At 42.5% G+C, this 20,327-nt stretch overlaps 1 protein-coding gene across 2 annotated transcripts in view; it reads left to right on the plus strand.

Annotated features, from left to right (window-relative positions):
* Positions 1 to 227: 227 nt before the first annotated feature.
* The window catches only part of CDH8 (cadherin 8), a 377,200-nt gene continuing 357,100 nt past the window's right edge, over positions 228 to 20,327 (plus strand). Inside the window, exons 1-3 of one of the 2 annotated variants that reach the window (XM_004280902.3) lie at positions 228 to 500; positions 1,000 to 1,355; positions 15,453 to 15,903. In XM_004280902.3, the coding sequence (XP_004280950.1) occupies positions 15,652 to 15,903 (252 nt within the window). In that variant the 5' untranslated portion in view covers positions 228 to 500; positions 1,000 to 1,355; positions 15,453 to 15,651. The remainder of the gene's footprint in view (positions 501 to 999; positions 1,356 to 15,452; positions 15,904 to 20,327) is intronic. The other variant, XM_049703096.1, reaches the window with a different exon arrangement.

Genomic DNA, 20,327 nt, shown 5'->3' on the forward strand with positions numbered 1-20,327 from the left:
TATTAAAAGATGATCATAGTGGCCGCATATTCCTACGTGTTTGCCCCATTGATGAGAAGAAAAGACATCTGGACCTCCTGATTCATGATTCCTCTTCTTGCACTGTCTCTACCGCAGGGTGGCCAATTCTCAAGGTTTGAGTGGAGTCTATTAAAGGACCTGAAAGGGCATCTCGTGGCGGAGGCAGAGGAGCTGCAAGCATGGTGCCTGAGAGGAGATTTGGAGGCAAGGGCACATTGAGAAGACCTAGTAGTCCCTCCCTTTATTTCCCAAGCAAGTTCTGCCTTTTTCACACGGACTTACTACGCACCCCTCGTGGCTGCCCGTCTGCGCTCCCTCATCCCATCGCCCTAAAGCAGTAGAAGCCTGGGGATATGAGGAATGCGCACCACCCACAGGACCACGACGCACGGCCTCGAAAACCACAGCGTCTGAGTAGTAGGCAGCGGCCTTACAAACACTCCACTCGGTCCCCTCGTGGTTCTTGGCATAAAGAGAAGGTAAGCTGCCCACGCGCACCCCTTTGCCCTGTCGCGTCCTCTTCCTCCCAAGAAAAACAGCCCTGGATCACTGGGATTCTTTTCAAGATCTCGCTAGCCTCAGAGCTCAGGGAAGACTCAGAAAGCTCGCGGGTACCTCCTCCGCATCCTTTTATAGTCTGCCAGCCCTCTTATCCTGGAGCCTGGCCCTCCGCGGGCTGCTCGCAGGACACGGAAGGGCGCATCTTCCCGGAGTGGCTCCGGGGCGGAGACGCGCAGGGCGTGCTCGAGAGCGAGGAGCGAAAAGTTGTGCGCCCACTTGGTAGCGGGGGAGAACGAAGGAGCGAGCGCGCCAGAGCGCCGGGGTGGGGTGGGGTGGGGTGGGGGGGCGGGATGCCGGGCGCGGGCGGGGAGGGGGCCCGCTTACATGAATTTCCAAGTGGTAGACCTGCCTCTTCGCTCTGCCCAATGAGATCCGTCAGGGGAGGCACCAGACTCACTTTTCCACATCACTTCACAGTTACATTTGGCAGGCAGGCGGGCTCGCACGCCGGAGCGCTCAGCCCAGAATTCGTGAATGTATTTGGAATCTCCCTGCTTCCTCGAAGCTCATCCCTGTTGCCGGTTTGTGCACGGACAGTCGCGCCCACCCAGCGAAGCCGCACTTTGGGCTGCGGACACTCAGGGCCCGGCGCGCCCGCCCGGCGTCTCCGCACCAAGCCCCGAAGCTCCGAGAGGCATGAACGCGATCCGGAGGCGCCTGCCCAGCGCGCGGGGAACGCTCGGTGTTCACCGCCCTCGGGAGCCGACCTCGAGCCCCTCCAGCCATTTGTGAACCAAGAGGCTTGAAATTCGCCGGCGCGGAGCCCCGCAAGAGTAAGTGGTCCCCCCACGCCCCCTCGTTTTAATCCACGCCCCGAGGACCCAGAAGGGACCTTTTCTTTTAGGAATCCCATGCCCCTTCCGACACCTTGCGCGCCTCCTTTCTCTCGGTTGGTGGATGCGGGTTCGCCGCCCGGGTGCGGGGCTGAGCTGTGTCTTCTTTCCTGCTATGAATAGATGATGGGATTACCTCAGGGTTCTGCCAGACGATTTTTTGCAACCTGCTCTGACAGTAGATTCTGGGGAGTAGTAGCAAGCGGGCTGTGCCCCTCCAGTTTTCCTGAGGGCTCCCTCGCTGTCGCCTGGCGATTTCGCCGCCTCGCGACACAGGCAGGCGCTGCTGCAGCCGGGCGCCTTCACTGCGGGGTCCGTGCGGTGAATGGGAAGCACCCGCCGCCGGATGAGAGGCAGGTGCGAGCCCGAGCAGAAAGGAGGGGAAGGGGATCGGGGGTGCCCTCTGGCTGATTTGCTGCACCGCCCCACCCCTGAGGAGAGGGAGGGCGACCCCCGTGGTAATGCGGGCCACGACTCAGCTGCGAGAGCCCCAGCGCGAGGCTTTCCCACAAGTGGCTCCTCCAGCCCGGGAGCGCGGTGCCCGCTGCAAACTTGCCGGGCTCCCCAGCCGCCCCGCGGCTCTGCGGACGCGGAGATGCTGCCCCGCATCCAGGCAGGACCCCCCAAGCAGTGTGCTCCCCGAGCCCGCGAGACTGCGCTCACAGAGGCCTCCTGAGCTGAGCCAGGCACTCCCTCAGACTCCGGCAGAGCCCGGAGCTGCGCTTTCTGACATCTCACTCCTCCCCGTCCGCGAGCCCTTGCGGGGCGGGCTGCGCCCCTCGCAGGGCCCGAAGCAAAGCGGGCTCTTGCCTGGGTTCTGCCAGCGCGTAACAGGTTCATAAGGGACTTGCGCCCGTTCTCTCAGGCTCCAGTCAAGCCAGGGAGCTGGTGAAAACCTGCCGCCGCCAACGATGATGCCAACAGGTATCCCTAATTTCCTGCGTCTTTTCCCTCCCCAAGACCAAAGCCTTCCCCATCCAATCTGGCAGAAACCTCAAAGTTTCGTTATCGTGGACCCTTCCGCGCAGGCATAGAGCCGGCTGCACGTCCAGGACTAGCCGTTTGCCTTCCCGAGGCGAAATGGCAGCTGTTTGCTTGGGTTGCTAAATGTAAGATATCAAACAACATTAATTGTTTATTGTTGCAAAAGCACATTAGTCAGTGATGGAAAATAAAGCTGGCAGCTGCTCACTTCAGCTCCACTTAAAGGATAGAGCTTATACTCAAGCAAGGGAGAAACAGTCTTTTCAACTTTACTACCCTTTCCTGAAGATTCCACAAGAGTTTCCTCTTTAAGAGGCATGATCCGACCATCCCTTAGCGCGCCGGAGCTGCTAATCAGATCAGCCAGCTCCTTTCTCTCACCGGCCTCATAGAATTTGTGTGCGGGGAATGGGAACGGGGACGCTGGAGAAGGCATAGGAGCACTGCCCTCTCGAATCGATCCCACAGCGAAGCAGATCGGAGGGATTGGGGACGGTTGGGGCCCTTAGAAAGCGCCTGCCCTCTTTACAGCAATCCTGACAGCCATCTCAATGGTTAACAACCCTCCCTTGGCTGTCACCTCTGGCTTCATTATAGGAGCTTTTCAACTGGAAAACTGTGTGTGGGAAAGAGATATTTATGTAAGATTCGAGAGTGGGATTTTCCATCCATTGAACCTGGCCGCTGTACCTCACTGCATGCAAAATGAGCCCTGTCGTTCATGGCAAACACAACTGAATGTTCTGCCTGGCTTTTGCTTTTCATCAGCTGTGTCCAGTTTTGCAGGGGTTTTATCTAGTGTGTGCGTGTGTATGTGTGTAAGAGAGAAAGAGAGAGACATTCTTTTACCGACAGGTCTGATACCTTTAGAGGATGTTCTCTGAGGGTTACATTTTTTTTTTTAATCCCTCAAAGGAAGTTCTCCATAATCATCATGTCCTGACATGTTTTTCCACCTCCCTGAGCTCTGTGGCTGAAAGAAATTCTAGGGCTATCCCTTTTTTTAAATAAATAATACTAATAATAATATTCTGTAATTCTGCTTTAGCAGATTTGAAGCTCCCCATCACATAGTCATTTCATGCTGGAGCAGTCGCAGGATTTTAAATCACCTTTGATATTTTTTTTTTTCCTGGACTCTGAAGAGGGCTTGGAGTTGAGAAAATCTGTTCTGAAAACAGAGAAGAGCCTTCCCAGCAACTCAGGGGATTGCTTCATTCAGGGCTGTTCCGCAGCAGTTCATCTTCCTCATTCTGTTCCCCAGCCACCCAAACGGGCGTTAAGGTATCCTGTGACCATCACAAATAAGCCAGATATTTCAGAGACACTGAAATTTGTGCTGCAATGTTGTCATGCAAACTTTTTAATCATTCTCCCCTTCAACCTAGATCTTATATTTCCAGTTATTATGACTACTTAAAAATCAATTCTTCTGCCTTATAATCTATATCTCTTAAAACTCTCAAGACCCCAAATGGGTAGATCTCTCTACCCAAGACTCTTAATATATTTTGGCTGCATTTTTGGTGTCCAGGATACATTTCTTGAGCTCTTGAAGGTGTTATGAATTTAGCTGAAGAACAATTTTATAGCAGCCCTGACTGGAATAGCATCTCCCTTTGCCTGCTCTACACATATCAACTTGAAAGGGAAGGAAGTCTTTAACCTGAAAACTAACTTTATTTGGGCATCATGCAGAACTCTGGTCAAGACAGTATTCATCTAAAGCAGCCCCTTAGTGTAGCACCGAACACAGTTTAAGTAGCCAATGGCAGTATGCTCTAAGTAAAAAAAAAAAGGAATAAAAAAACAACTAAACAACCTGTAAAACACGCTCAGCAGAATGTAACAGACCACTTGAGAAGGCATTTTGAAAACACTGTTACATAAATATACTCATGGTACAACATTTCCTTGTAAACTCTGTATAGATTTAAAGTCTGACTGCTCCTGGTTAGCAGGGAGCACCTGATTGTTGGAACAAAGCGAGAAAACTCCAAAGGAGGAGGGTATAATGATTCTACTCAAGAAATTGTACCTCAGGGCTTTCCTTTCCAGGTTCCTTTCACTGTTTATTGGCGAGGAAAATGGAACAAGCACGTACAGAAAAGTGAGAATCCACACTTCATCAACTGTTCAGAAGTAACCTTATCGTTAGAAGTAAACTATTGCTTTAAAGAAAAAAATAATAATCCTCGTATTCTTCTACTCAAGGTGGCACACTTTATGACTTAATCAACATTCCAATCTGAGCAAATTTTTCATGCACGGCCAAAAGCTTTTCATGGGTAAAATGACATTCAGTTTGTATTGCCAACCATTCTTTCTTTCCCCATCAGCAAAGTTTTGTGTTTGACAAATCAAGGAACAAACATAATCAGAATAGCCTTTAAATTATAGATGAAATCTAAGGTCCCAAGACTCTCTTTTGAAAATATTTTGCTCAATGGTGCTGTTGATAATTTTGTATTTCTTACAATGTTATTCAGAGAAGAAGGAAAAAATGCAGTTTTCTCTTTGTTTTCAGCACTGTTGGCATTCACAGCTGAAATGGACCAACTTTGCTTTTCAGTTTAGGAAAAGGCTTCTAACTGTGGTGTATTGTACACCGCCTACAGAGTGTAGAATTAAACCAAAGCTGATTGCTTTGCTCTATATTATGTGTTGTACACACACACACATGCATGCACACACACATGCACACACACCTCTTACTTCTAGAAAACCTGAAAATGTCCCTAGATAACTAACTCATTTATTGGTTCAAGTAGGAGATTTGTATCATATTCCCTTTGCCATTTCATCAGCTTTAGATTATTTGATTTGCCCTCCTGGCTTCTTGGATTTGTATATTGACTAGTCTTTTAAAGCAAATGCATCTGTTTGTGGTGTGGGAAAATTTTTTCCAGAATCTCATAAATGTATATTTGTGAAATAGAATAATATTTTGATGGTTCAAGGCCATCAGCTGATGTAGTGGAGCTTAATTAACCAAAGAGCTATTAGTCTGCTCTCATTTCATTCCCATAGAAACTTGTTGATGCTGTGATGTGTGCAATATATCTCTGCGGAACTGTTGGTTCTTGCCCCTGGAACCCGCTTCAGATGTAACCAGGAGGAGAAAATTAGTTGAACCTGGCAACTTCAGAAGGTCAGAAAAGAAATAAGTTCAAGGGATGCCATTTAGCTGCTTCTCCCACATGTTGCTGTGAACAAAATCTCCTTCACCTCTTCATGGCAAAGCACCGGGGCCAACACAGTTTCCTTTTTCTATCATGTCCTAAGCTTTTATTTCCTGAGTTTAAATGTCATGTGCTATTCCCTGTCACAAATATCATCCTCCTTCTTGCTTTTAGAAGTCTTGCTTTTTTGTATAGTTCTCTTAGTAGGTAGAAACATATAGCTGTGATTTTCTATATCTCTTTGGACAGCATCATAAAAGAATAACGCTTGTATTTAGAACCTTCAAACAGTTTCCTTCCCTGCCCTCCTTGCCAAAGACTACTGCAAATGCTAGAATGATGGTTGGTTGAGGGCAAAGCATAGTTAGTGCTCAGTATACATTGATTTAATGCATTAATGACTGGCAAACACTATGCCTTTTTTTTCCTTTTCTAGTATATTCTCAGTAAAGGGGAAGGAGGGATGCAATTATATCTAAAGTCCAATATTGTGACAATCTACCTCACTTTTCTCTACAGAAATTTCATAAATTGTCGCAAGTTTATTCTTAAACACAGCTTTTCCATATGATATGGACATATAAAACTGACCTAATTCAGCTTTGTAAAATTGAGAATGCCTCCAAGACTAAACTTGCATCAAGAATGCTATTAAACTCTTTGTGATGCAAAGTTATATTTTATTGGGAAAAATGCTCTAATTATGGAAGTGTTGCATATATAGCTCAGTGTCTGTACCTTTCCCTTGCAGAGAATGTATAAAAAAGTACCCGAGGAAGAGCTTACTTCTTCTTTCCTTCTTTTGCTCCCTCCCTCTCTCTCTCCTTTCTCTCTTTAATATATATTGTATTTGAACAGTTCATATCAACCTCATGTGAATTGCAAGTCCGAGTGTGTCAGAAGACTCTTCTATATAGATTTTAATCAGCAGGATACCTGGCCCTCACAAATACACACAGGAAAAAAAAATAGGTTCCATGATAAGGTGCTCGGGGATGTGTTTACTGATACTTTAAGCAAATGGAATGTGTTCCAAAGGAATATTAAACGGAATCTTCTTAATTCTTTCTATGTATATCATTAAGTGAAAATGTTATGCTATATTCATATTCTGTTAGCAGTAAGCACCATATTTTCCATGCATTGTTTCTTTCTAGATGAATTCATGCATAAAATATAATTATTTGATTCCTAATGTGACACACACAAGTAACATAAAATAAGTAGATGGGGGAATGATATAAATATCATGAGGGAATGTTTTTCTTTCTTACCTATACAACCTCATCTCCAAAATTTAATGTAAAAATTACAAGGGCACATTTCATTCTTTATTAGTCCACTGCTGTTTCAGCTTGACAAACAGAATTTAACTTTTCTGTGTCCAGGTATTCCCATCTTTAAAATGGGGATGCTCAGAAATATGAAAAAAATTAATTCATACCTATTTTGATTAGAGTAGTAAAATATACGTGTCTTTGAATTTCACTAAAATATAGTAGCTGAAGATAGTATACTTATTTTAGTATCTGTATAAGCAGTTTGATTTTCAGGAACTATACATTCGGTGTGATATCTCAATATTATTTTTGTCAAATGATTGCTTGCTCTCTGTCTACCCATCCATCATCTGTGTCCATATGGAGTTCATGGTAACAGTGCCAGTGGGTGGTTTTTAAGCTATAAAGCCTTTGAAACATGAAAGAATGACAGTAAGGTGCACTTGTAAGGGTGGTTACTACAGAGTATAATCTAATTGGCAGAATCTTGACTTATTAGTCTGGGATACTTGGCTGCATTTCAGTTTCAGTATTACAGACTCTGTAGCCCTGGTTATGTGATATATCTGATTTTAACCATTTCCACATTTCTTAAGCAAGAAAGAAGCGCTGCTAATTTTTAACCATCATCAGTAGTGCTAAAATTTCTTGCAGTACGTACAAAAATTTTGTTAAATATTTTTGGAAGAAGATACTCCCTGAACCCAACCTCTAATTAGGATTATCTTCTCTAAACTCCTGTCTGAGAAATGTTTAGATATCACTTTGTCCTCATCTTTGAATTAGTAGGGACTTCCCACATAGACCGTTCTCGTGAGAATGCACTAGATGTTTATGACATGAAATGGAATTTTTCTTGTAGAAGAAAAGACTTTTTCAATGAGTGGTTACAATTTGATTGAAAGTAAGTAGTTCCAGTGTAGACGTGTAATGCTTGCATTTTGCCCTTTCAGGAGAAATGGTGATGGACAATGCCATGTCTCCTGTGGAAAAGAGAGACATGGTTGACCCCGGGGTGGGGGTAGGTTAAAAATACCATCCTTTTGTCCTACTGTATAGCATTGGAACTATATTCAGTATCCTGTGATAAATCATAAAGGAAAAGAATATGAAAAAGAATATATATAGGTATAACTGAATCACTTTGCTATACAGCAGAAATTAACACAACATTATAAGTCAACTATACTTCAATAAAATTTTAAAAAATACCGCCCCGTAGAGGCCTCATAAAACTATTTGAAGTCATTAAGCCTATGTTAGCTGTCGGTAGGGAAAGCTATTTGTAAAATGCCATTTTATTTATATCCCACTTAGTTCATGCCTTTAAAAAAAAAAAAAAAGAATTGGGAAAAGTTATTTTATTTATTACCTATTTACATAGATCACTAGAATTTTCCCCATCGATGTAATCCAGCAAGAAATTGACATAAAATAGTTTTAAAACAATCAGTCAAGATTCTCTGCTAAGCAGGTGAAACATTCAATAAATTGTAACTATCATAGCTCCATTGACAAAGAGTTTTACAAGGCTTCTCTCATTTAATTTTTTTCACCATCCTTCAAGTCAGTTTCCTCATCTGCCACAATTGAGATAAATGCGCCCGGGTCACTTATCTTAGGAACGGTAGGACTGCGATTCAGAGGACTTCTGTCTGACTCCAGAGTCAGTGTTGTCAACCGCTGTGTCCCCACAGTTCAACTGTATTACAGGATTCTCAAGACTAAGATTGATTCCTAGTGGTTACTCTGATTTAAAGGGGCATTGGTTTGAAATCTTGGACTTTCAGGCCAAAGCTGTACTTGCAGGACCAGGAAAGACTGAAAAAAGAGGCAGGCCACTCCAGATTGGCAGGTGGCAGTGTCAATAAGCAAGTTACACATGAGACTTGTCTTGGGCAACCACAAGATCTCTGCACCTGCCCGTCAGAGTCTTAAAGTTATTGATATAGAGGCGTTCACTGGGTTCAGCCACATATACCGTCCAGATGGTCTCAATAACGCATGACTCTCTCAAAGCTACATCTTTGAAGTGGCTCCTAGGGCAGGAACAGTGGGCGGGACGTGCATTCCAAGGACCGGGAGGGCTAAGGAGCCTTTGATTGCCTGGGTCCAGCGCATGGGTGAACCAGTGGTCACTACTTTTCCATGACCTCTTCCAGCGAAGGGCCAGCACAAATTGTTTTCACTCATTAGGTCTTTGACTATTAAATTTTGAGCAGGTGATTTAAAGACAGCAAAGGATGTGGCTTTTAAATGGAGAAGGAAGGATTTAGACTACACTTGAGAAACGACTTCCTGGTACTACTATGTCTAATCGGCAAGGGAAGTGTGGAACTTAGATTCATCTTTGTGAGGTGATTTCCAGACAGTTCTGCCTGAAGAAGATCCAACAGGATAGATTCAGCGTCAGTACCTTAACTAACCTTATAATTCTAAGAAAGTTTATTAAATAAAGTTCTGTGTTTATAGACACTACAAGAGGGAACTTGACCTTCCTGTCTTTGTTACCCCATTCTGAAATGTCTATAGCAGGAAAGCTTCTATGTGAAGGAGAAAGTTCTGACTCCATCTTGGGGAAGGATGAGGAGAGGGCATGTACCTAGCTATTTATCTATCTGTCTGTCTATCTATTTTTGCCATGGTAACCAGTAATTATAGAACTAGAGGAAAACTAAAGCTTCCTGCAGAAAAACAATAGCGTGTCAATAACAGCAAAGACTGGATTTGGCAGGTATTATTCTGAGTGGCAAAACAAGCGAATGATATGCTTTTGGATAGAGAGACAGCTGGATAAGTGTATGATCTGATGCCAAAGAAAGACGTCCAGATGTGCTGTGGTTGAGGGGAGAGATAAATGTGTGTGTGTGTGTAAATGAGAAAAAACAATCAAATTCTATCCTGCCAAGGGAATTTGGTCAGGGAATTCTGAAGGCTTTAGGAAAGGTGATTCTCTTGCATTATTTATATTTGGACACACGCAAGTATTGTTCCTCTCTAGTCCAGGGCTTGGCGTGAATTGCACTGGGCCACAGGCTGAACCACTTACCCCGTGTTGCTGAAATACCACTTTGAATTCAGTGTGCATTTACCTGTTTTGAAGCAGCCTGCTAATGGCTGTAAATTCAAGGTCAGAAACATTTTTAATAGAAACTCTCTGGTCTTTTGTGTCATTTTTGCTTCCGTGAAATATTGTGGCCACTAAGCCCAGTGGATAATAAAAGCGTAATTTCCTGTCAACCAAAATAATCTGCAGGATTGAATTCTAAAGTGTTGGTTAAAGCCCATTTTTATTTTAGGCTTCATAGTTGGCTCATCATTGGGAACTTCAATCCATGTTGTTTGCCAAATCGATGGTGTAATAAATTTTTGCATATCGACTTAACATATCTGAAAGTTGACTGAGTTCACCTTAAAAAAAAGTTGGGGTCAGTGGGTTCAGACCAGGCTGTAATTAAAACTATCTCTGAAACATAAGAGAATGAAAAGTTGTATTGTAAGTATCTTACATAAGACAAGACACTTCTGGGGGAATTCTGTTGCTTAGGGGACTTCCCTGGTGCCCAGTGGTGAAGACTCTGTGCTCCCAGGGCAGGGGAGCCGGGTTCGATCCCTGGTCAGGGAACTAGATCCCACGTGCCGCAACTAAGACCCAGCGCAGCCAAATAAATAAATAAATATTAAAAAAATAAATAAAAAAAGTAAAGAGTTACTTATTTGTAAGAATTCCAGAGAGATTGTAAAATCTCTTCATCTCACTCTCGGGGTGTAAATCAATGCAGCAGCATTATAATCAAGTGGATTGCTTGGCCAGACGTACATACTGTGGTTAGAAAATCTAAAAATAAATTGATTTTTACCCAGGCTTTACAAACGACGCTCAATTTCTTCTTCCTTGCATAGAGTTAAGCAGTTTGTGTATACAGCTACTCTTACAATCTTTATTAATTCTGATAACAGTAACATAACATTTGGTTGCATCTCAAGAATTCCTATAAAGCTATTCTGTCCTCATCAAAGAGGATAAATTACCTCTGCCTGTGGCAGAGGTACCTGCATGTAAATAGTACAGTTCTAATTGTCACAGTAGAATCCCATTTCTCTCTGAGTAATAGACTTACGCTGAAGTGAAGGCCAAGTCTCAACACCCCCGATAGCATGCATGGGAACACTCCACTTATTGGAGCAGTCTTCCCAGTGTCCCATATGCAGTGGGTTAAGTGTGTAAGTTATAACATCGTGCAAAATCCTGTGTATTCATACACTCCAGTGCTGGGTTTCCGGAAGTCTGATATATGTGTGTACCGTGCTAGTAAGTAGTTCGTGGGCATGGCATTAAATGACACTAAGGAGGAAGTGACTTTCTCACCACACCTTTGAATCTTTCAAGTCTTCATTAAGAAGGTCAGAGTTAGGAGGTGGTTTTATTCTCTGGAACTCCAAGCTTCTCAAACCTTCGTCCTCTTATCAGTGACATCTGCATCACAAATGAGGTTATTAGAAATGCAGAGTTGCAAACCCCACCCTAGATTTACTGAATCAGAACCTGCATTTCAGAAAGATTTTGAGGATTTGTATGCACGTTAAAGTTTGAGAAGCACCACCTAGGGCTGTTCTGGAGGTGACTCTTGGCTTAACCAGAGCTGATTGTTAAATTTTCTCAAACTGCCAGACCTGGTTAGTGGTCACATTGAAAACTTGAAATTGGTCACGGTGGAAGTATTTCTATCATGGAACTCAAAACTCAGGGATTCTTTTTTCTTTTAGAGAGCCACGTGCTAAATATTTAACTGCACACCCTTGCCTCTAACTGTTGCTGGTCTTCCTTTTTAACAGAGAGATGACCTCAGGCTCTGACAGTATTTAGTTAAGTGAAAATTAAACATCATTTAAAATGCCAATCTCATTGTGCTTCAGTTTGCTGTCTCCCATACCCTCTCCACGGAATCGCACTTGTTTTTATTCCTCAAAGCTTTGGAAATCAAACATGCTCTTCTCTTCACAAAGAACTGGCAGAGAAGAGGGCACTGATTGGACTTGTACTCTGGAGACCATGATTAGGATGATTTGGTGGGTAGGGAGAAGATACCATGGCCATGGATTGGATGATGTGACAAGAAATGATTTACAACTACCCTAGGTACTGATTCATTCACAAATCCTGGATTAATGGTGGTTTCGTTCCTGTCCATTGATTGACTTAAATGTCCTTTTACACCTACTGCTCCCCCTGCCATTGGGTAATTCCTTCTCAACATTTAGATGACACTTCCTGCAGGAAGCCTTCTTTAAGGCAGTGAAGATGAGTGGCATACCTGTCACTCTGTACTACCCTAACCCTTCTCAGACTAAATAAAATATTCTAAATATCCATTTCTTAGTCTTTAACCATTAGACTCTTAGCTTCCTGAACATAAGAACTCTGATCGGCTTGCGTTCCTAGCCTTAGTGCCTGACCCATAGTATATGCTTATCAAATATTTATGTAATAAGAGAAGGGATTGTGGTAAGAAAGAATTTTGAAGTTAGATTACCTAGATTCAAACAATGGTTTGCTCTTTTCTGGAGGTGTTCTTTGGGCAAGTCATTTAATTATTCTGCACCTCGGTTTTGAGCAAAACAGTACAAGGCATAGTAAGCTTGATCTAACTGTAAGATATTGTGTTAATGGATACTGTTGGGGGCTATGCATACATTCCTTTATTAATACCTTCATTCTAACTAGTGAAGCTATACTATTGTATCAGATTGCTTCAGGGTCTATCATTACTTTTTACCTGATTCTGGCGAGTTCAGGTAGGGCAGCAGTTGTGTCACATTCCATCCTGAGTGGTTTGGTGGCATTCCATCCACTTGGTGGCTTCCATCAAGGAAGTGTCTGTTAGGAGTTAAAATTGGGATTAAATTTCCTTATCCCCGAATCATTAACAACAGAGCAGATGCCACAGAATACTTGCAGAGTATTTGGCACAATTTAAAAATAACTGTCCATTCTAGCTTTTCTTAATTACTTTACCAAGATTATATTTTTTAATCTTCAAAATAAACCAGCTAGGTAGATATAATTCTAATTGTTGTTGTTGTTAATTGGCCCCCAATTATTGCAACTGGTAAAGGTAGTTCCTTGACTGGAATTCAATCCCCACGCTGGCTGGTGTTAGAGAAAACTCTCACAACCATCTCACGGTTCTGCCTCTATAGCACTCAGGCCATTAGAAGATGGTCTACATGGCCTTTGAACATTCAGATATGGCTCAGCATGGAGCAGGGTGTGTTTGGAGAGAATAAGTCTCTTTTCCCTGAGAAGTGTTTAGGCAGAGCCTCTGTGAATAGAATAAGTGTCACCTTCTATCCAGTATGGTCCAGCCCTTCTCTCACCAGCATCACCCTCATCCTCCCACATCCCACCTTCAGGAAGGTTTTTGACTAACTTTGTGTGACTCTCGTACCCTGACTACACTGCCCTTTCTGAGGAGGTCACACAGCTTTAACTCTTTGCTCCTTCATTTGACTTTTTTAACCAAAGGGTTGGTGTCAGGACCATCCTCCCAGTCTGGCTCAGGAAAACCACAAACACCGCAGCTTACTGAGTGCTTCCCATGTTCTGGCTGCTTCACGTGAGTCTTGTTTGTGAATCACCCTACTGCCTGGAAAGTAGGAATTATTATTATTGCCATTTTTCAGAAGAGAAATGTAAATTCTCAGAGAACTTAAGTAGTTCGTGCATTATTACAGAGACAGCATGTAGGGTGAGCTGGGATTCAAGCCCAGGCTTTTCTGCCTGTAAAACAGAGAGTCTGCCAAATAGTGTGACAGTCCTGTATCATCGTCCCTGCTCCATGTCTAGGAGAGCATGGCATGTGATGGTTGTGCTATACATGCCGTTTAAGTGGATTGGCAATTCAGAGTGATATTAATATTTTGCGATTTCTTATCAAGACCTTTCAACTTTTGTTTTCAATTTGAAGGCTGCAAAGTTCTGCCCTCACACTGGGATGAGAGAAGGCCTTACTGTGAAATCTGCTTTTTATTTCCCTGCGTGTACTGCAGTTCTAGGGAAAGTTGGGACGTTGTTCCGGATTCTGTTTGCTCTGAGTTGGTTCCCTATGGAAAGCTTGTCTTCCCTTTAGTTTCCAGAACAACTGCTGCTTGCAGTGACTCTCCTATGCACTTATCAGCGTGGGGCCTCTTTTGAGGTACAGAGAGAATCCAAGTGATTGAGCTGAGCCCAGGCAAAGGGTGACAAGCAGGGCGATTCCACTGACCATCTTGTTAGATCAGATCCTTCCTGTCTTTACAGCAGAATCTGGGTCTGCCCTTTTCAGCTAGCTTCACTAAGACCACTCACTAGCCCACCCAATGTAATGACATTCTTGCTTTCCCATTCTGAGCCAGAATGGAACCAGGGACCTACAGGGGAAAGGTTCCCTACCCCATTATGAATTCCCTGAGCCAAACTGTTCCCCATAGTGTCCTTAGGAATTATTTTCCCATTTAATCTAATTCAGCAAGGCTTCTCTCTGGGATACACAGTGGACATTATTTTTTTTAAAAATAATTTTTTTGAGAGGGAAGAAACACGTTTTGCCATGCTGAAGGTAAGCAAAAAAATGTATTTGACACCTCAGGTAATGGGGATTTTTTTTTTTTGTCCATCCCTTTCTGAGTCTCTACAATTGAAAATTGTATTTTTACTGTATTTCATTCCCAAAGGAGCTTTTCATAATTTAAATCTCCTGTTCAACTGTACATTTGGAATGGGAGCCTTGACACCATCCTGATTATAACATACATGCTGGACATTACAGAATTTCTCTCCGGGAGCATTCTAATTTTATTCACTCTTTATTAGCATCCTGGCAGAGAGTTGCATTCTGCACCCTGAACTGGACAATCCCTTCTGATGGGTTGCGGCAGCTAAGACACTGAAAATTGGGGTCATTTCCCTTCCTGTTCTCATTTGTAATTTTTTAAAAAAATGTACCCATTACAGGCTAGTTTATTTACATAGTTCAGCCTAAAGTGAACTAGAACTTATTTTTAAACTGGGAGGGTGTAGAGGGGGCAGGGGAAGAGAAGGAAGGAAGGAAGGAAGGGAGAGATAGAGGGAGGAAGGAAAAGAAAGAGAGGAAGAAAGGAAGGAATGGGGAAGGAAGGAAGGAGGAAGGAGGCTTGCAATCTCTACAAGAGTACAAGAAAGTATTGGCAACACCCAAACTTGCATTACAACCAAAACGACTGTAAGAAAAGAGAGAGTGGGAGTAATGGAGAGAGAAAAGGAAGCGAGGCAAGAAAGAAGAAAGGAAGGAAGAAAGGGAGGAAGGAAGGAAAGAAGCAAGGAGGGAAAAGAGAACTTGAAGCGGTTTTTGATAAGTAACATAGATACAAATATAAATATGAAAATTTAAATAAAGCTCACAATATAAAAAGACCTGTTAGCTTACTTGTTCTAATTCCTCAGGTCCACTTTCTTGACTCAAGGGTTTGGGAAATGCCTACTATTGTTCATGTATATGCTTTTGAAAACCAGTGATTTTGTTTTAAAACCTGTTGCAGTGGACCTTTATCTTTCTTCCTCCTTGTTTTTGCAGGAAATTTCAATGAGAAGAAAAGCCAATGGATCGTGGTCTTAGAAAAGCTGCTTAGATGATGTGTGTTTCCCGTGCTGTAAACACGTGGCAGAGCTGTGAGTAAATGCTCGTCACTGCATGATGAATTGGATGGCTGCAGACCAGAGGCAAACAAAATAATTGTCTCATTTTCGTGGTGATTTGCTTAACTGGGGGGACCATGCCAGAACGGCTAGCGGAAATGCTGTTGGATCTCTGGACTCCATTAATAATATTATGGATTACTCTTCCCCCTTGCATTTACACGGCTCCGATGAATCAGTCTCCAGTTTTAATGAGTGGATCCCCTTTGGAACTAAACAGGCTGAGTGAAGAACAGCGGATTTTGAACCGTTCCAAGAGAGGCTGGGTTTGGAATCAAATGTTCGTCCTGGAAGAGTTTTCTGGACCTGAACCGATCCTTGTTGGCCGGGTAAGCTTCGTTTTTAAGGTCCCAATTTCGGGATCTGTTATTGATCCCTAGACCTTTAACATTAGGCTTGTCACAGTTGTTGCCACACTTAGCTGTAAGTACTTTAGGCCAGATGGTTAGTTAGTTTACCTCTTGGTTCTTTAGGAATATGAATAATCCCATGGTAACAGATGTAAATGTAAACGAACTGCTCTTCTCTGGAAAGCTCTTCCTCCCCATCTCTCCCATCCTCCCCACCTATTATATCATAGCTTTAATATAACACTTGTGTAATGCATACACAAATAAGCTTTTTCGTTCTCATTTCACACAAGAAATCTGCATGCCAAACCTTGCCTGTAACTTATAGCGCTTGGAAGAGGTATGCATTTTTGCTCAGTCTGAATTTCTACCACCTGGATTCCTAAGATGTTATTTTGTTCCATTTTAGTTTGAGGCCATGTATCTCCAATTGCAGGTAGGTTTTTCTCCTTTTTATGTTTCTTTTTGTTGTTTGTTGGTTCGCTCAATTATTAACCTAGGATGGGGAAAGGGAAATTCTCAGAGTGGGTGCTTAGCAGTGCTTTGTACTTACTGTAACTCAGTAAATTTTGCAATAGGAAACTGTTGCATTCATTGTCAGATGGAATCAAATGTATAGAATCAAAATTTTAACTTAGTGGTGTGCGTGTGTGCGCGCGCGTGCACGTGCATATATGTGTTAGACTGGATTTACATTTGTTCTGTTGCTGTTGGCAGGTTAGACAAATGTTCCTTGTGTGGATAAAGGCTGCCTGCTTTTCAAAGTTTCACTGTGGGTTATTGAAGACTATACATGTTTATTCCTCAGAATCGCTCATAAGCTTCTGTTAATTTTAACACTCACCATCATCATAGGTAGAATTCCAATTACGAGCCTGCCAAGGACTGATTTTCCTGATAAGTCAGATTCAGAAGTGAATCATGCCAATATTATGCATTTCCCAAATGCAGTGATTTTAAAGAAGAATTAAATATTGATCTTCAAGACTTGGGTTAACACTTTGTGTCTCGCTAGGCACTTCTGATTCCATTCCCGCTTCTACCTCATTGTCTTGCAACGCAGATTGAGCCTCCCCAAGGATTATGCTTTTTTATTTCATGTAGTTCTACTTGGACAAGGGAAATCTGGATGAGGTGGTGTCATGAATCATTCAAAGAATATTTATTGAGCCAAATACCTTTTTAGGCATATGGGGGTATATCAATGAACGAAACACTGATCCCTGCCTTCAAGCAATTCACATTCTGGTCGATACTGTTTTGTGTTGAGCACTCTCATAACGGCACTTTGTAGGCACAGTCCTGTTTGATTTTAGCAACAGCTCCCTCTGCCTCGCTCTTTATATGTATATGTGTATACGTGTGCATATGTACATATATACAAACAATACGTGTGTAAAACAGGTCTACATTCCTTTCTTTGTAAGTCCAAAATACAAAAAAATATTTTTTTATATGCTTGATACACACTCAGGTAGCAGAACTGACTGGAGGCTATTTATAGTCGTAGTGCATCCCATTATTGTGACTGTACATATATTTCCCAGCAGAAATGTTACTGTGTTTGATTACAGGGTGCTCCCCCAGACTCTGCTGAAAGTTTTGTTTACTATACAGTTTATCTACCTTAATACATTTCTAAACGTGAAAACTTCTCAGTTCCAAAACATCTGACCCAGCGTGTTTTGAATAGGGGCTTCTTGACCACATTACCTTTTTTTGTTGTTGTTAAGTGCAAAAATTGAGACTTAGGTGGGTTAATAAAGTAAACCGAGAGCGTAGAGCTAGTAAATGATCTGAATCTGAATCAGGTTGGGGATTCCCAAGGCCATAATTTTATCCCCTGTATCCTATTACATCTTAGTGACTAGTTAGCATGTATTTAAACTATAATTTGCACTTAAGAATTATTGAGTATAAAATGCAGAGTTCTTAAATTCCTACGTTCTGGAAATGCAAAACTTCTTTAGCCAGCCCTAAGGCAAGGCGTTTTCATACCGTATGAAATTCTGGGTATACGGTGCATGCACACATATATAATTGATGGATGTTTTCTCCCTGTTTCTATTAGTGAACTCTATGGAGGTCTGTCACACTGATGGTATCTTGTGTAATATAAACAAACTTGCTATCCCCAGAAGAACTTTCCATTTTTATCTGAATATAAAAAGTAATTAAATTGGGGTTTGTTTTAGACTCAGGCTCTAATGAGTAATTTTGCCTCCGTTCTTTAAATGTAGCAACAGAGAGAGAGGCAAACAAGGCGGCATTTACTGCCCCTTTTTGACTTAGTAATCCTTGAGAAATCCATGCCTCTTTGAACGACAGAAATGTTGCGAGTGAACCCTAGGATTTTGAAACGGCCAAACTGATTCTCATCCTTGACGGCTGCTCTTCACATGGCCAATCCCCAAACGATTGTTAAATCTGAGTTAAACTTATTTCTGAAGAACTTTTTCTGCAAATATTTCCAATCATATGTATTTCCCCTTAAAGAAAATTGCTCCTGAATTATTACAGCTTGGCCTTTGAGGATCTTGAGTTGTAGCAAAGCCCAAAATGCATTTCAGGTGACTGCTGCCGATTATGAGTCAGGCCAAGTGTGGGGAGGATCCGTATCAGGGTGCCCACGGGTGCTTTACAATGTTTTATCTCTGTGCACGCTCTTCCACGACTGACTCTAAAGCACTTCATCGCTGAGCTTCTCCCCAGGAACTGGCTGAGAAGCATTAGTTACTTGTGAGCACGCCTGCTCTGTAAAAGGCCCTCTTGCGAGTCACCATGGTGGGAGCCTCGGGCCTGGCACACTGAGTTCAAGCTCAAGGGCAGAGGCAGCTTTTAAGTGATTGGCTCTTCAGAGCTTCACATATACCCTTACATCCTTTGTTGTCTGTTTTTACTATATTGGTAGGCAGCTAGATGCAGAGAAAGAACTAAGCCTTAGAGATGGACTCTGCAGAGGTTTGAATATTGGCTTTGCCACTTCCTGGATGTTTACCCTGGGAAAGTAACTAAAGCTCTTCAAGGGTTATCCAAATAAGATGAATACAAGTAGATAAGAATAATTTATGCACAGTGCCTGCACGTAGCAATTGTAGTCATGATTGTAGTCTTAATGGTGTGTGTGTGCATGTGTGTACTTGGAGAGATGGACAAACTGACAACTACATCACTAGGTGAGCACAGGACTCTGGGAGCCTAAAGAGGGGCCCTTTCAATGAGCCCAGGTTGCTTAGGATGGAGGTGATGTTTGATATTTCCGTGTGTCTTGAAGGGTAACTGTCACTCAGCTTGATGGCGTGGGGTGGAGTGGGAAGTTAGGTGCCCCTGCTGGATAGATTTCGGCTTATGCAACGTCATGGGAATAGGGTGGGATGACTGAAGGTCCCCTTGATCAGAAGTAGCGTAAGCCTCTATGTTTCTCAGTGAACTAAAATGAAGTTGAAATCTGTATTCTTACAGAGCCTTCTCTGCCCCATTCTGTCTAAAATATAAACGTCCCACCTCTGATATTTCATACCCTTTGACTGTGCTTTATTTTTTCTCCTTCCTGGTGATCACTGTCTCACATACTCCATACTTTATCATGTTTATGATTTGTCTCCTACTAGAATGTAAGTTCTACAAAGAAAAGGATTTTGTCTCCTTTGTTCTTCACCGAATATCCCCAGAACCTAGAACACTGCCTGCATATAGGGAGAGCTCATAAATATTTTGCATGAATAAGTGAATGAATAACTCACCTAAATAATGGAGGAATTTATAAAATAAGATAAACCCAATCAGCTTTAATACAAATAGCATTTTTCAGCCAAAGGGGCAGTACATTGCTGTCATGTTCTCCTTTTCAGTTGTTTATTTTAGAGACCTGCTGGGTAGTTTAAACATTGTTTCTATGTATTGATTTTAAAAGTCCTTCTTTGAGGTAGTAATAGTGATAAGTTAATTTGTTAAAACAAGTCTCCTTATGAAGGCTGCAGAGTCTTCTCTCTGGAGGCTGTCCCCCTTACTAGTGGCATGAAGCAATTCAGGCTGGGGATTCCATTATCTTCCAATTCTTCTGCAAACTTACATTTGTGCTTATGTCACAAACTAGACCAAAAATCTTTCTGAATTCTTGAAAAACAAATAGCAGCTAAACAGACTCCACTCCTGGCTCCGGCTCTCTGTGGTACAAGGTGGTCTGGAGCCCGTTTGTATACACACATAAATATTTAGATTTCTGCGTTGCCCAGGACCTCCTGTGTTGACTCTCTCTGGCAATTCTGGAAGAGAATAAGGTGGTACATGGGACCCTTCACCCTATATCCTTATTTGTCTGGTTTTGAAAAGGAAGAGAAGGAAAACCCATGGTGCTTTTCATAAGTCTTGTAACCAAGACAAAAATGTTGTCCTTGGGATGA

The sequence above is a fragment of the Orcinus orca genome, chromosome 20 (genome assembly GCF_937001465.1).
Source record: "Orcinus orca chromosome 20, mOrcOrc1.1, whole genome shotgun sequence".
In the NCBI taxonomy this organism is placed as follows: domain Eukaryota; kingdom Metazoa; phylum Chordata; class Mammalia; order Artiodactyla; family Delphinidae; genus Orcinus; species Orcinus orca.